Genomic DNA, 12,531 nt, shown 5'->3' with positions numbered 1-12,531 from the left:
GGGCTTACCCTTCCATCTGCCCCAGCTGAGGCTGTTTGCTCATTGAAACAAGTTAATCAGTACGTGGAAAATATGGTCCTTTAAGGAATAACTGTAAAACATACTCCAGTCTTTCCCCAGTGAGTGCAACGGAAAATGCCTGCAGCTACACAGCTGGTTAGTGGGTGTTTGGTAAAGTGGTGTGTAAAAAGCCGCAGCATTACCAGAGCATATTGCCTTGTTAAACTGTACGATGCTCAGCTGTTTTCTGCAGACTCACCTGAAGGAAATCCTAAAAAGTGCTGGTGCACTGCAGGACACCTAACTTAACAAGTGACTAGCACTGCCTGAGAGCAGTGAGCTAACTGATGTTTGAGTCAGAGACTTTATTAGCTCTCCTGTTAACTGCTGCCTCCCCAGACTCCTCGCTTCCTGTCCTTGGGGAGGAAAGAGGGAACAATGCTCCTGCCAGCCCCTTTCTCCTTTTTTTTTTTTTTTGTAGGGCAGGCTTGGGGAGCCCCCAGCCAGTGGTCTGGTTCAGCCTGTAGCCAGACTGGAGGGTGAGGAGCCCTGAGCCTCGGGGATTGGCATCAGGCAAGCCTGGCTCAGGTCTGGCCCATAGTCCGTCTGGGGGGACAGGAAGCGACTCTGGACCTCTGCCTTTACCACCTCTGCTCCCCTTGTCCTGGCTGGCAGAATGGCAACACAGATCTGCCTGGAGGCTTTCCCCCACCTCTCTGATTCGCTGCAACTGTGGCCAATCAGAGCAGCCGGGAAGCTGTGCCAGGGAAGTGACACCATGTCCCCCAGACCCCACAACCCCAGCCTACTCCTGCACCCGCCCTCCCACTGACTCCACTCCCTCAAGCTGTTCTTGCAACCTCTGTTCGGCCCAGACTTCAACTATCTCAGTCCCTCTTTGATAGCATGCGAAATTCAGCGGCTCTAGTGGGGCCGTTGCAGTGTTCCTGGGACAGTCTTTCAGTTTCTGGTTTCTAGCATAGCCACAGGTTCTGTTCCTGACTCTCTCACTTGCTCTGAGACCTTCGGCAAGCTAGTATCCTTCTCACTGCCTCAGTTTTCCTCATACATAAAATGAGTAGATACGATCCTCTCTCAGGTGGGTGCTGTGAGGGTAGACCCATACACGAGAAGTGTGTAGCTGCTACAGTAGTGGAGGTTGTAGGCGCACGTAGCCATACCACTCCTGGAAGCAAGGAAGAAAACACAAGCCAGGGAGAGAGGAACAGGGCTGGAGCAGGAAGACCAAACAAACCAGTGAAGACGCCAAGCTGCACAACAAAGAAATCATTCGAAAGGCAGGTGAAAGGATAGAGGAGGAAGAGAAGCAAAGACCATTACTTTTGATATTTTTAGGAAGTAGTTAAGATTCTACAGTAAAAGTGATGTGAATGCCAGAATATGTTAGCTTCCCTTTTATCGCTGTAATGCCAGGTATGCGTAGGTCTTCGTTTTATCTAGGGCTTACTCTGCACTAGAAAAAGTGGCATCTGTTGTTGTCTGGTGTCTATTGTGGAAGCTATAATATAAATTAGCCTTGGCTGCTTTCCCAAGTTGTCTAGCCCTACTCCTGGACTGACCATTTGTAATGCTGGGGGGAAGCCTGAATCCCCTTTCCGCTGGGGGAGCGTTACAGGCTCTGCCCCTTGCTCCCTAATACTGCTGCCCGAGAGAACTGGATGATCAGAGAAGTCTTTATAACCTCTAACTTGTATGGATTGGTGGGACTGTATTGAAAGGCTCATTAAACATAGTTTGGATATAAAAACAGACAGGACTTTTGAAGTCATTGAGCCTGAGTGGTGCGATAAAGCACTTTCTTTTAGTTGACCAGCAGGTTGAAAATACAAGATCAGTCACTGTTCTGTCCTTCCAAACTCAGTTTTCAGATCACAAAGGCTCTGCTGATCCGTTTTTTCACACTTTTTTCTGAGAGAACCATCCGTCTAAGCCCCCTTGTTTCTAAGAGCCCAATTTGAGTCCCTGCAGTGGAGGCATTGTTTAATTGTGCTTGTGGGATTTAATTCATCCTAAAGCATTTCATCTACGGTGCATGTCTTTGGCGGGTGGCACAGTGTGATGTTCACCAATTTTGTACGTCTTTAGAGTCCCTAGGCTATGGCAGTTCCCAACTATTTCCATTTTCCAGACAGAAGGTGCATGTAAAACCAAACTGCCCAGGAGAAACATGGGCTGGGGAGCTCTCATTATTTTCTACATAATGCACATACATCATGGGTTTTACATTCTATTAATTCCTTGTGTGAGCAGTTTTCCAAAATACATTCAACGGAAGCAGAAAATGGACTTCTAGACCAATGCTGCCAGCAAACTCAGTAGATTACGTCTTTGCGGCTTTCTCTATCACCAGCCCAATAGTTAAATCCGATGTTGATTAAAACAAAACAGCAGAAATGTAGCGCTTTAAAGACTAACAAAATGATTTATTTGGTGGTGAGCATTCATGGGACAGACCCACTTAGACAGCCTGCTAAACATTATACCAACAGTGGGGTTAATTTTATCATCCCTAGATATTTATTCTTTATACTGCAGTTTGATTTAACTTTGAGTAACAGTTTGCTATGAAAGTGTTTGCTGAAGAGTTTTTAGACTTAAGTATCTAGTTCATGTGTTAGGTATAGGCATAAGATTATCCTTAATCTATTAGTGAACATGCTTGAAAGAACAGTGAGATTTATTTTAATTGCGACTAATATATTGCAGAGTTGTGCTCTTCATCTTCATTTAATGCTTCACAATTGGTGGTAGCTGTTCAAAACTGCAAATTGCTTCTGAAAATCTACAGTGAATCTAACATACCCATGATTAACTACCACATGAAAAAACCAAACAAAACAAACCAAGCTGAATATTAAAACCATGCTGAAGAAAAGCTGTTTACAGTGATAAATTGCACATACCATGTGGTGGTGACAGCAGTGTGAAAAATTCCTTTATTTTTATGGTGAACTGCATTTAATTTAAAGTTTTGGCCATGTCACCCAAATTATGCTTTCTGATGCATCAGGGTTCCCTTTAACATTCCACAAAGTCTTAATCTCAGACTCCTTAAGAATCTTGCTACAACGGGTCTCTCCCACACTAGGGATGTAAAACCTTGTTTAACTAGTTAATTGGTTAAATGTTAAGTTTAATTGATTAAATGGAGTTGGGGCAGAAGCACTACTGGACTGAAGCAACTGCGTGCACACACCCCACCCCTGCCAGCCTGGATGGGGGGCTGCTTTGGCCAGGCTGGACTGGAGGTCACTGCAGACTAGGTTTGCTCCACCCTGGTTTGGAGCATCCCCACCCACTGTGTTCCTTGGGCCACCACACACCACAGGTGCTGTGGCATGGCTGGAAGAGCCCCCACCCATGGTGCTCCTGGCACCACTGCATACCAGGGGCTGCTCTGGACTGGCTGGAAGAGCCCCTGCCCACAGCACTCCTAGGGCAGCCTGGCATGGAGCACCACTGCCTGCAGCAGGCCCTGAGGGGCTGGAGCAGCCCTGCAAGCCTCTGTGGGCTGGGGCTGCTCCAGCCCCTACTACTTAACCATTAACAACCCTACTCCACGCTCCCTAAATACAGCCTTTCTCCCAAAGCTACACTGCTCTGAGGTATCTGAGTCCACAGCGAAACGTCGCAACTCAGAACTACAAACACGAGTGGTGTTTATCGCTGTGGAGAGATGAAATTCCAGACTTCCTCGTGATAAACAGCGTGTAGCTGGCCTCTCAGAGGAAAGTAGCAATCTTTTCTGTGTGTCAGTAGCCGTCCCTCCTACACATTTATTATAAACGTCTTGTACCCCGACAAAGACAACGGAGAAATAGCAAATGCTGAACAGCTTTATTAGATCTAGTGATCAAAATATAACAGAGAAATTTATCGTTGGCTAGTGTTACTGAAAACTCAGTTTTTCAAGGCCTGACGAGTGAGTGTGTTCCGTGCAACTCAGCTGTGGTGTCTGTCGGCCGCTAAGTGCAGTTTGATTATTTTCAAAAAAGTCCATCCGTCACAACTCTGACCACAACCCTATACAGAGTTTGCAAGTGGGAAGTAGAAGGCGAACAGACAGTTCCAGCCTGACCTGCTGAAGTACACGGAGAAACGACTTGCTGCTTGTAGAGAAGGGGGGAACGTTTTTGGCCTTCAGACGACTTCCACCTATTCAGAATAAAGGCAGAGTGAGTAATTGAATAACACTTATTCGGCACTAAAACTGTGCATGGGACTTCCTAGACTAACAAGGATACTCTTGTGACTGGCTGAATCACAGAAATCCCCTTGCGGTTGTCTCCTGGTGTGCTGATCATGCTACTGATAACCCACCTTCCTGCCCTCAAGGGTTCCCCACCACTCTGTCCTGCTGGGCCAGATGCTCTGGTCTCGCCCAGCTAAGGCATAGGATTGGGATTACCACCCCTGCAGAGCAGTGCAGGCTCTGCACCAGTTCGGCTATATGGGCTCAACATCCAGGAAATCCTTCCCCAGAAGGAACCCACAAATAAATCCATCTTACTCTGTGTAACTGGAACACAGAGAATGTGTAACCCACAGACCTACTCTTTACGGTGTGTCCACTCCCTTTATCAATGAGAGGTATAAGCACAGTGGTGGCTTTCACCCATCCCACCACAGTTATTTACGTTAGGTTTGATAATAAACAAACATTTTCATTAAATACAAAAAGTAGGATTTCAGTGGTTGCAGGCGAAAACAGTGCAGGTATGTTCCTGAGTTAAAATAAACAAAAATGCCAGCTAATTCATATCCACTAAGAAACTTGTTACGTGCAAATTCTTACTCTAAACAGTTGTTCTTAAAGCTTCAAGGTAAAGTTGATCTTTACTCTGGCCTGGGTCGACAGCTTCTTCAGAGTTCTTTGTATCCTCTTAGGTTGGGCCAGGCGGGTTCAAAGGTAAAGGACTGATTGCTTAAATAGACTTCCACGACCCCAGGATGGAAGGTCTTTGTTCCCCAGCCCCATGGAAAATATCACAGTCATGATGGATCCTCGTGGCAGGATCACATGTCTTTCTAATACCAACCACAGTTTGGGCTTATAGGACAAACAGGGCCCTTCACAGCCATAAGTACTGAGTCATTAAGTACCGTATGTATCACTAATGGCCCTCACATTTAGAATTATAAACCAATCCATAGTTCATATTTCTAACTCCACATACAAAAATGATACATGCACAAAAAAGATATACGTGGTCAGCAGATTGTGCCTTTAACACTGGCATGTTATGTGATACGTTTTGCATAAAGCATTTTTGATTGCATGTTTCTATTCATAAGCCAGTTACCATAAAGCAGGGCTGGGGAACCCCTGGTCTTGATCCAGACCCTGAAGCTCGGGGTTCTCCTTCATGGCATCTGACCCAGGATGGGGTGAGGGGTTTGGAGCCCTGAGCCTCATGGGCTGGGCCACGCAAGCCATGGTCCAGATCCAGACCTCAGCCTCTGCCTGGGTCTGGAGGCAGCGGGGCAGGGAGCGGCTCTGGGCTTCGCTGCTGGTCATTGCTGTTCTCCCAGCCGGGAGAAGGGAGGGGAGCAGCAGTGGTTGGTGTCACCTGCTGGGAGGCTTCCTACCACTGCTGTGATTGGCTGGAATTCTGAGCAGTGTAGGTCAGCGCCTGGGAACAGGCGGTAAGGGAGCACTGCGAAGGTGCATGCACCCCCGTTGTCCAAACTCTGTGCACCCAGACAGCTCCCATCCTGGGCCTCCACTCCCACTCCCTTCCTGCACCCTCCCTCTGGACCTCCCAGACCCCACACCCCCTTCCTGCAGCCACTACCACCCAGACTCCCCACCTGCACCTTGCTCTTGCCCTCTCCCCTCCAGCCCCCGCCACACTGACCTTTCCCTTCTCGACCCTGTAGCAGAAGCCGTCTTGCATCCTTCCTGTAACCTAGACCCACAACCCTAGCCCCCTCCTGCACCCCCTCTGGCCCAGACCCCACCCCTCTTCTATACTCCCCTCCCACCCAGATCCTGCACCCCTCTCTGGCCCATATCACCCACCCCCAGCCCACTGTTTGTGGAAACTGTAGAGTTTGAAGCAGATCCTGACGAATGGGTGCAGAGAAGCAACCATGAAACAGCCTGTTCCTTATTTGGAACTGAGGCCGCAGAAATATAGAATATGTTCAACAACTGTTGCAGAACAGCACCAGTTCACCATTCAGACTTTAAGTTTTTTCTACTGGCATTAAAATTGCCTGTGAAATTGTGATTCATTCCAAATAACAGAGAAACACTAACCCAGGGATCTATCCCTACAACAAACCCCATTGCCAGCTCTGTTCACATATCTGTATAAGTGGCTCCATCACAGAACCTAACCACATCAGCTATACCATCAGGGGCTCAGACACCCGCACATCAAATAATGTGATCTATGCCATCAAGTGCTAGAAGTGCCCTTCTGCCATGTACATTGGATAAACCAGATGGTCTCTGCGCCAGAGGATGAATGAACATAAATCTGACCCCAGGAATTGGAACACACACAAACCTATGGGAAACCTTTCAATAATGGATGTAAAAGTAGTCATTGTCCTACCAAATAATTTTACCATGAGATTAGAGGGAGACATCTGAATTGGAATTCGTTTACACATTTAAGATGTTTAACTTGGGCTGACAGAGCTCTCAACTATTTATGCATTACAAGGGCAATTTTCCCACCTTTGATATTCGAAGGACTGGGACACATCCCGCTTAATTTGCTTCATTCATTGTGACAGGTAGCTTTTTTTCTTTCCTCCATCATCCACCTCTCCTCCTGTATAACGGCCTGATTTTTTTTTTCCTACTCTGTTCCTCTGAAGGAGAGAGTTTTACCCACTAAAGCAAATGACCAAATACATTTGTTAGTCTCGATGGTGCCACAGGACTGCTCGTTGTTTGATGCCTTTCACGGCTGCCCCTCAGCCCCCGACAGTTTCCCAATAAGCAGTTTTCCTTATGGTGTTTCATTCTTGCAGGGGGCCCCTGAATTGCATCATCATTTTGCAGTTGCTTACTCTTGACACATTTTCCTTTTGTTATCCAGAGAATGAATTTTGTCAATATAGTCTCAGCCAGGGTCTCTCTTATGGCCAGAACTTGTGACAGTTTTTCTGTGGCAAAAGTGTGGGGTCAATATAGGAAGCTGTGTGTGTTAAATAATGTCTTTCCTTTGTTCTAGCTGAGTCCACTGTGCCTTTCTATGCTGCCTCTGTCCTTTCCTATATATTGTCTCTGTCTCTAAGACAATGTCTGAACTAACTCCTTTGCCATTTCATAAGCACAGAACGAAACAGCTGTATTCAGCTTGTACCTGCCTTTGCACGTTGCCTTTTTCGTCATCAGAGAAACAGAAATTGAAAGCCCAGAACCTTGAAGAAGCAAGAACTAGTAGTCAGGCTGGACAGACTGGAGCCATTAGTACATTTTTATTAGACTGTATGGGCTTGTCTACACTACCTCCCTACTTTGAAGGGAGGATGGTAAGTAGAGTGTTGGGAATTTATTAATGAAGTGCTGCGCTGCCTATGCAGCCCTTCATTAAGCAAATTCCCCCCCGTGGCAACTTCGAAGTTTTAAACTTCGAAGTACCGGCTCGCGTCTAGCCGCGGCTCACCCGCCGGTACTTCGAAATGCCCGGGGTACTTTGGAGTCCCTTTACTCCTCAAAATTTTGCATCCATGGCACTTCGAAGTACTGGCAGGTGAGCCAACACCCTACTTACCATCCTCCCTTTGAAGCAGGGAGGTATTGTAGGCACAGCCTATGTGTAGCACGTTTGTGATGAGATTTAATTGTAACTTACTTTTAAATGTGAAATTTAGCATGCTATTTGTTTTTAAAATCAGTCTGGTTTTTTTTATGATCTATATCTATTTTTATCCACGCTACGTTGGGGTATCTCATGGGGGGGTGTTTGAAGGGGGCAAACGAGGCAGACTTCTTCCTGAATTTCTTATTTCCACGCTTTGAAGATTTTGGGTAGGAGGAGAGAATTCTGAAGCAACGATGACTGTGCCAAAACTTTGGTTAATATAATTTAACTTCTGAAGAAGTGGGTCTTGCTGAGGAAAGTTCATGGTCTGGTAAATTTGTCGGTCTTTAAGGTGCTAAAGGACTGCTTGTTGTTGATAGGGGAATCTTTTCTAAACGAACTTTGTTTTTTCTAGGTTTTTTAAAAAATCTTGTCAGTTTTTAAACTTGCACAAATAAAGACTTACATTGTTCTTGCACTTTTTCAGAAGTGCGGTGACTGTGAAGGGGGTTGGGGAGAAGGTTGGTAGTGTCAGTTATTACCTCAACACAAGGAGGTGGTGCTATATGACAAATCTGGTCCTCTCTTTTTCCTGCGTATTTCTTGGTGCCCACTGCTGAAATTTCCCTAGTTCTAACTTACTTAGGTATAACCATGGCTTCTATAGAAGTGTACATCTTACATGGGGTACAATTGCAGTGCAGTGAGATAAGACCTGAGTTTTAAGCCTAAACTCTGAATTTTCCTGGGATTTAAATTGGGGATCCTGTTTGTGCATAGTGTTTTTTGTGGTTTAATTGAGCAGTCAATGTGAATTTTGTGGTAAGTATGTGTGTGTGAGAGAGAAACGTTTTCTAAGTGTTCAGAGTTCGAATAGACATAAACAGGTGGGTTTCCAGCAGAGACATTTGCATTTGAAAACCTGCTCTAAATGGACTGGGATTTCCCAGGAGAAGCCGCACCAGCAGTGAAACTCAGCGATCGATCAGCATAGAATTGAGTGAGCATTTGATGTGCAAAATCTTGTGGCACAGAGACAGGGCCCAAGAATGAGGTCTTTTGTGGCTTTGTTTAATTCCTGAAAACTGTGACCAAAAGGCTTTTATCATTAAAAAATTTGTTAATCAGCCAGATCCCAGCTAATAGGCTAGCTCACTGGAAAATATTGGAAGAATCTTTCATGAAATTATAAATAATATTTATTTGAAGTTATACTTACAAATAAACAGATTGCATCTGGAAATCTTACTTAATTTTTATTGTGAAATCTTGTCTCAGTATCCCTAAAATAAAGAGGGGTCAGAACCATGCACTAAACTGTTTATCCCTCATTCCCTTTTGTTGACCAGTTTGAGCCATTTAATTTATTGTATAGTGTTTAAACTCTTTCTAAGTAGCTTTTTCTTATCTAACACACATTTTTTCTCTTCTAGTTTTAACTAATGACATCTTTTCTCTTGCTTATTACAACACCAATTCCACACCCAAGCTCTCTGGCCAAGTTGTCATTGGTACTTGGAGTTTATTTTGATTTTTTTTTTTTTTTTTCAATCAAAGGAGCTCTTCAAGAAATACAGCTGTGAAAAATGATGTCTAAACTTTCAAATAAACAATGGGGACATCTGGTGGAGCAACTAAGAAATGCCACTTTAATTTAGTCCAGAGCGCTTCAGTCTCTCATAACCTAATATTAGTTGATGACACAATTCCTGGCAAGTATCAGCGAGGTCACAGTGTTAGTCTGTATCTTCGAGAACAACAAGCAGTTCTGTGGCACTTTATAGACTAAGAGGTATTTTAGAGCATGAGCTTTCATGGGCGAAGGCCCGCTTTTGCTCCGCCGTAGGACAGTTCCTGGCAAACATCCTTTACTCAACAGGATTAATTCATACCAGCCCAAAGAGCGCCATACAAGTCAGCAGGACTTCTCAGTGCATACGACTTGAGAGGTCAGCCAAGTAGATACTTCATTTAAACAGAAATGTTCCAGAGTGGCGATCGTGCAGCTGGCGGGTGCATTTTGGGGGCGGATCCCACTAATGGCACAAAAAGATGTGTGTGTTAATAGTAGACAGCGCCTCTATTCTGTTGCCATAGGAAATCTCCCAGGGTGAACAGTACTTTACCACAGGGATGTGCAAACTGCAGGGTGTGAAATTTCAAAAGAGGGGTGCAGCACGATCGGCTTCCCCCCCGATTGGGACCCTCTGCTGCCTCCCCGTAATTTCTGAGTCCATCTGTGCTGTGCTGCCTGCCTCCCTGCCAGCAGAGGGCCAGCTTCATTTCCAGCCCCGGACCTTCCCTGGGGACCCTCTGTTACCTCCCTGCAGCCTCTCTTGGATCAGCTGCCTGCCCCCCTGCCCCGACCCCCGCAGCCTCTGCCATTGTTTCTGAACCCCCTTTTGTTTTGCAGAGGCAGCTAAGTGGAAAAAGAGATCTGTGCTTCTACCAGTGCAGTCCTATGTTTCAGCTTCCCCAGAGTGTCCAGGGCTTTAACTTTAAAAAGTTAAAGCCCGGGAGGCCTGGAAAAGGAGGGGCAGGCTCTTTAGCGGCAGGGAACTGTTGTTCTTGTTTCCCTCCTAAGCTGAGTCAGGATATTGAAACAGCAACATGAACTACCTGGGCCTGCTGGAGTTGGGAGGGCTCTTTAAACAGAGTGAATTTTTTGTTTTAATAGCTGCCTGGGAGGGCTGGGGAGGCTTCAAACATGCTTTGCCTCCATCTGTGTAGTGAGTATCCTCTCTTGCATTATGTGCATTGTCCTTGCACCATTGCAGTTTGTCGCTGCCTCACACAGACTGCACGTGCCGAAAGGTTTTATTTATTTTTTTCTTCATGTGAACATAATAGAAATGTCCATTGGTTTGGAGTTTATTAAACAGGTTGCGAGGCCCTAGCTAATGTCAAGGGCAAAAAGCGGGGCCTGATGTAAAAAGTTTGCTCACCCCTGCTTTACTGTAACCATTCACATTTTCCTTTCTGTAGGGCTCATGCTCTGTGTGATGATATTTTTTTTTAATGGAAAATCCTTTCCTCTCACCCTGGGATTTCAAGGTACTTCACTCTGTTTGTAGCAAACATCACACCTTTGCAGTGGTTTTCTCTCCTATATAAACACATTCCATCGTGACACTCCATTGAGGACCTTGCCTACAGCCCCCAGAGACAGTGCATGGGGCTAGCCTTCTCTCCCTCCTCCTCCTCCTCCTCTGTCTGAGCAGGAGAGGAGAAAACTGTCACGCTCTTTTGGCAGGGAAGAAGGAGGAGAAATTTCTGGGTCCTAGTCTGCTGCAGTTCCCCAGCATGCAGTGACGTTTATAGCCACGTAGGGGCTTTTCCACTGTTGTAGAGTAAGATGAGAGGACACTCTATTAAAGTTACAGCACCAAAGCAGGTGGGGGAGGATGTCAGTGCGCGTCATTGCAGAAGAGAGTGACTTCAGCTTTTCTGCCGGACTTGCAGCAGCCTAGCTGTGAACTTGCTCTGGCGTGATAGACTTCATCTGTCATTCAGCATCTTCATGGCAAAGCGAAATCCGACATTATGACCATAATTTGCCTCTCGGTAATGATACAGTATAGCTAGATTACTTTGTGTATTATATTCTCATTACTGTGCCCACCAAGAGAAATTAAATGGGTAGTTGTAATAGATAGAAGCAAGACAAATGTTCTTGGCTCATTTTCCTATGATGGTGATGGTTAGTCCGCAACGTTTCACTTGCTGCAGATGGGTGGTCAAAACCAGATCAATTTGAAGTGTGAAGTCAAATGACTGAATGTTAGCTACATAATCTTCCTTCTCGAAGGGTGCGCCTACACTGCCAGTACTACAGCACAGCCACAGCAGCCCCGGACGTGGACAGGGACATGGATTGGGACATGTTTTATCGCCAGGGGAGAGCTCTCCCAGCAGTTAAAAAACTCCACCCTGAGCGAGATGCTCCTTGGTCGACACACTGTCTCTACTGGGCCTTTTCAGCACTAAAAGTTTTGTGGAAGTGGCAGTATAGAGACAGCCTTAAGATGGGTGTCCACAGACAATTCAAAGACAGCCTAGTTGGATACTCGTGGCAGTTTTATTACTAAATATCTCTGGTTTTTTCCCCCCTCCACAGAAAATACCTTCTGTAGCGGCGACCACGTTTCGTGGCACAGTCCTTTGGACAACAGTGAATCCAGAATCCAGCATATGCTGCTGACTGAAGATCCTCAGATGCAGCCAGTACAGACCCCTTTTGGGGTTGTTACTTTCTTACAGGTATAGAAAAATAATGGCTGGTGGGAACCGACACAGTACTGGAAACCCTGGATTTAACAGATTAATGTGGGGAGGGGAGTCCAGTCTGTTAATGCCGAAAGGTCGTTAAATGTAAGGGCTTACTTGTATTCGCATAGCAACCCCTTCCTGCAGCCAGGCTTCCCTAGGCTCCCCCCCCGCCCCCCAAAAATGCTGTAAAATGGGCAACTCGCTGGAGCTGCCAAGTCGGAGCGGCTGCTCCTGCAGCCTTGTCACGTCCTGGGCCACCGCCACAGCTGAAGGAGCTGCCACTGTAGCTGGAGCATCCTTCGCAGCTGGAAGTGCCTCGCGCTCCTCCCACCAGTTGTGGCGCATGTATGCGAGCGCCTTCTGCGCACATGCGCACCCACCCCCGGTGGGAGGAGCGCATGGGGGCTCTTGCAGCCACGGCGTGGGAGCTCTTCCTGCCGTAGCGCCGCTCTTGGGGCTGTAGCAGCTCCTCCAGCCA

At 46.3% G+C, this 12,531-nt stretch overlaps 1 protein-coding gene across 2 annotated transcripts in view; it reads left to right on the top strand.

Annotated features, from left to right (window-relative positions):
• Nucleotides 1-12,531, top strand: part of SUFU (SUFU negative regulator of hedgehog signaling) — a 126,501-nt gene that overhangs the window by 50,769 nt on the left and 63,201 nt on the right. For both annotated transcript variants that reach the window (XM_074999257.1, XM_074999256.1), the window contains exon 4: nucleotides 11,902-12,044. In XM_074999257.1, coding sequence (XP_074855358.1) covers nucleotides 11,902-12,044 — 143 coding nt within the window. The remainder of the gene's footprint in view (nucleotides 1-11,901; nucleotides 12,045-12,531) is intronic.

The sequence above is a fragment of the Carettochelys insculpta genome, chromosome 7 (genome assembly GCF_033958435.1).
Source record: "Carettochelys insculpta isolate YL-2023 chromosome 7, ASM3395843v1, whole genome shotgun sequence".
In the NCBI taxonomy this organism is placed as follows: domain Eukaryota; kingdom Metazoa; phylum Chordata; order Testudines; family Carettochelyidae; genus Carettochelys; species Carettochelys insculpta.
Note: the sequence above shows the minus strand (reverse complement) of the source record. Positions and strands in the feature narration are given on the sequence as shown.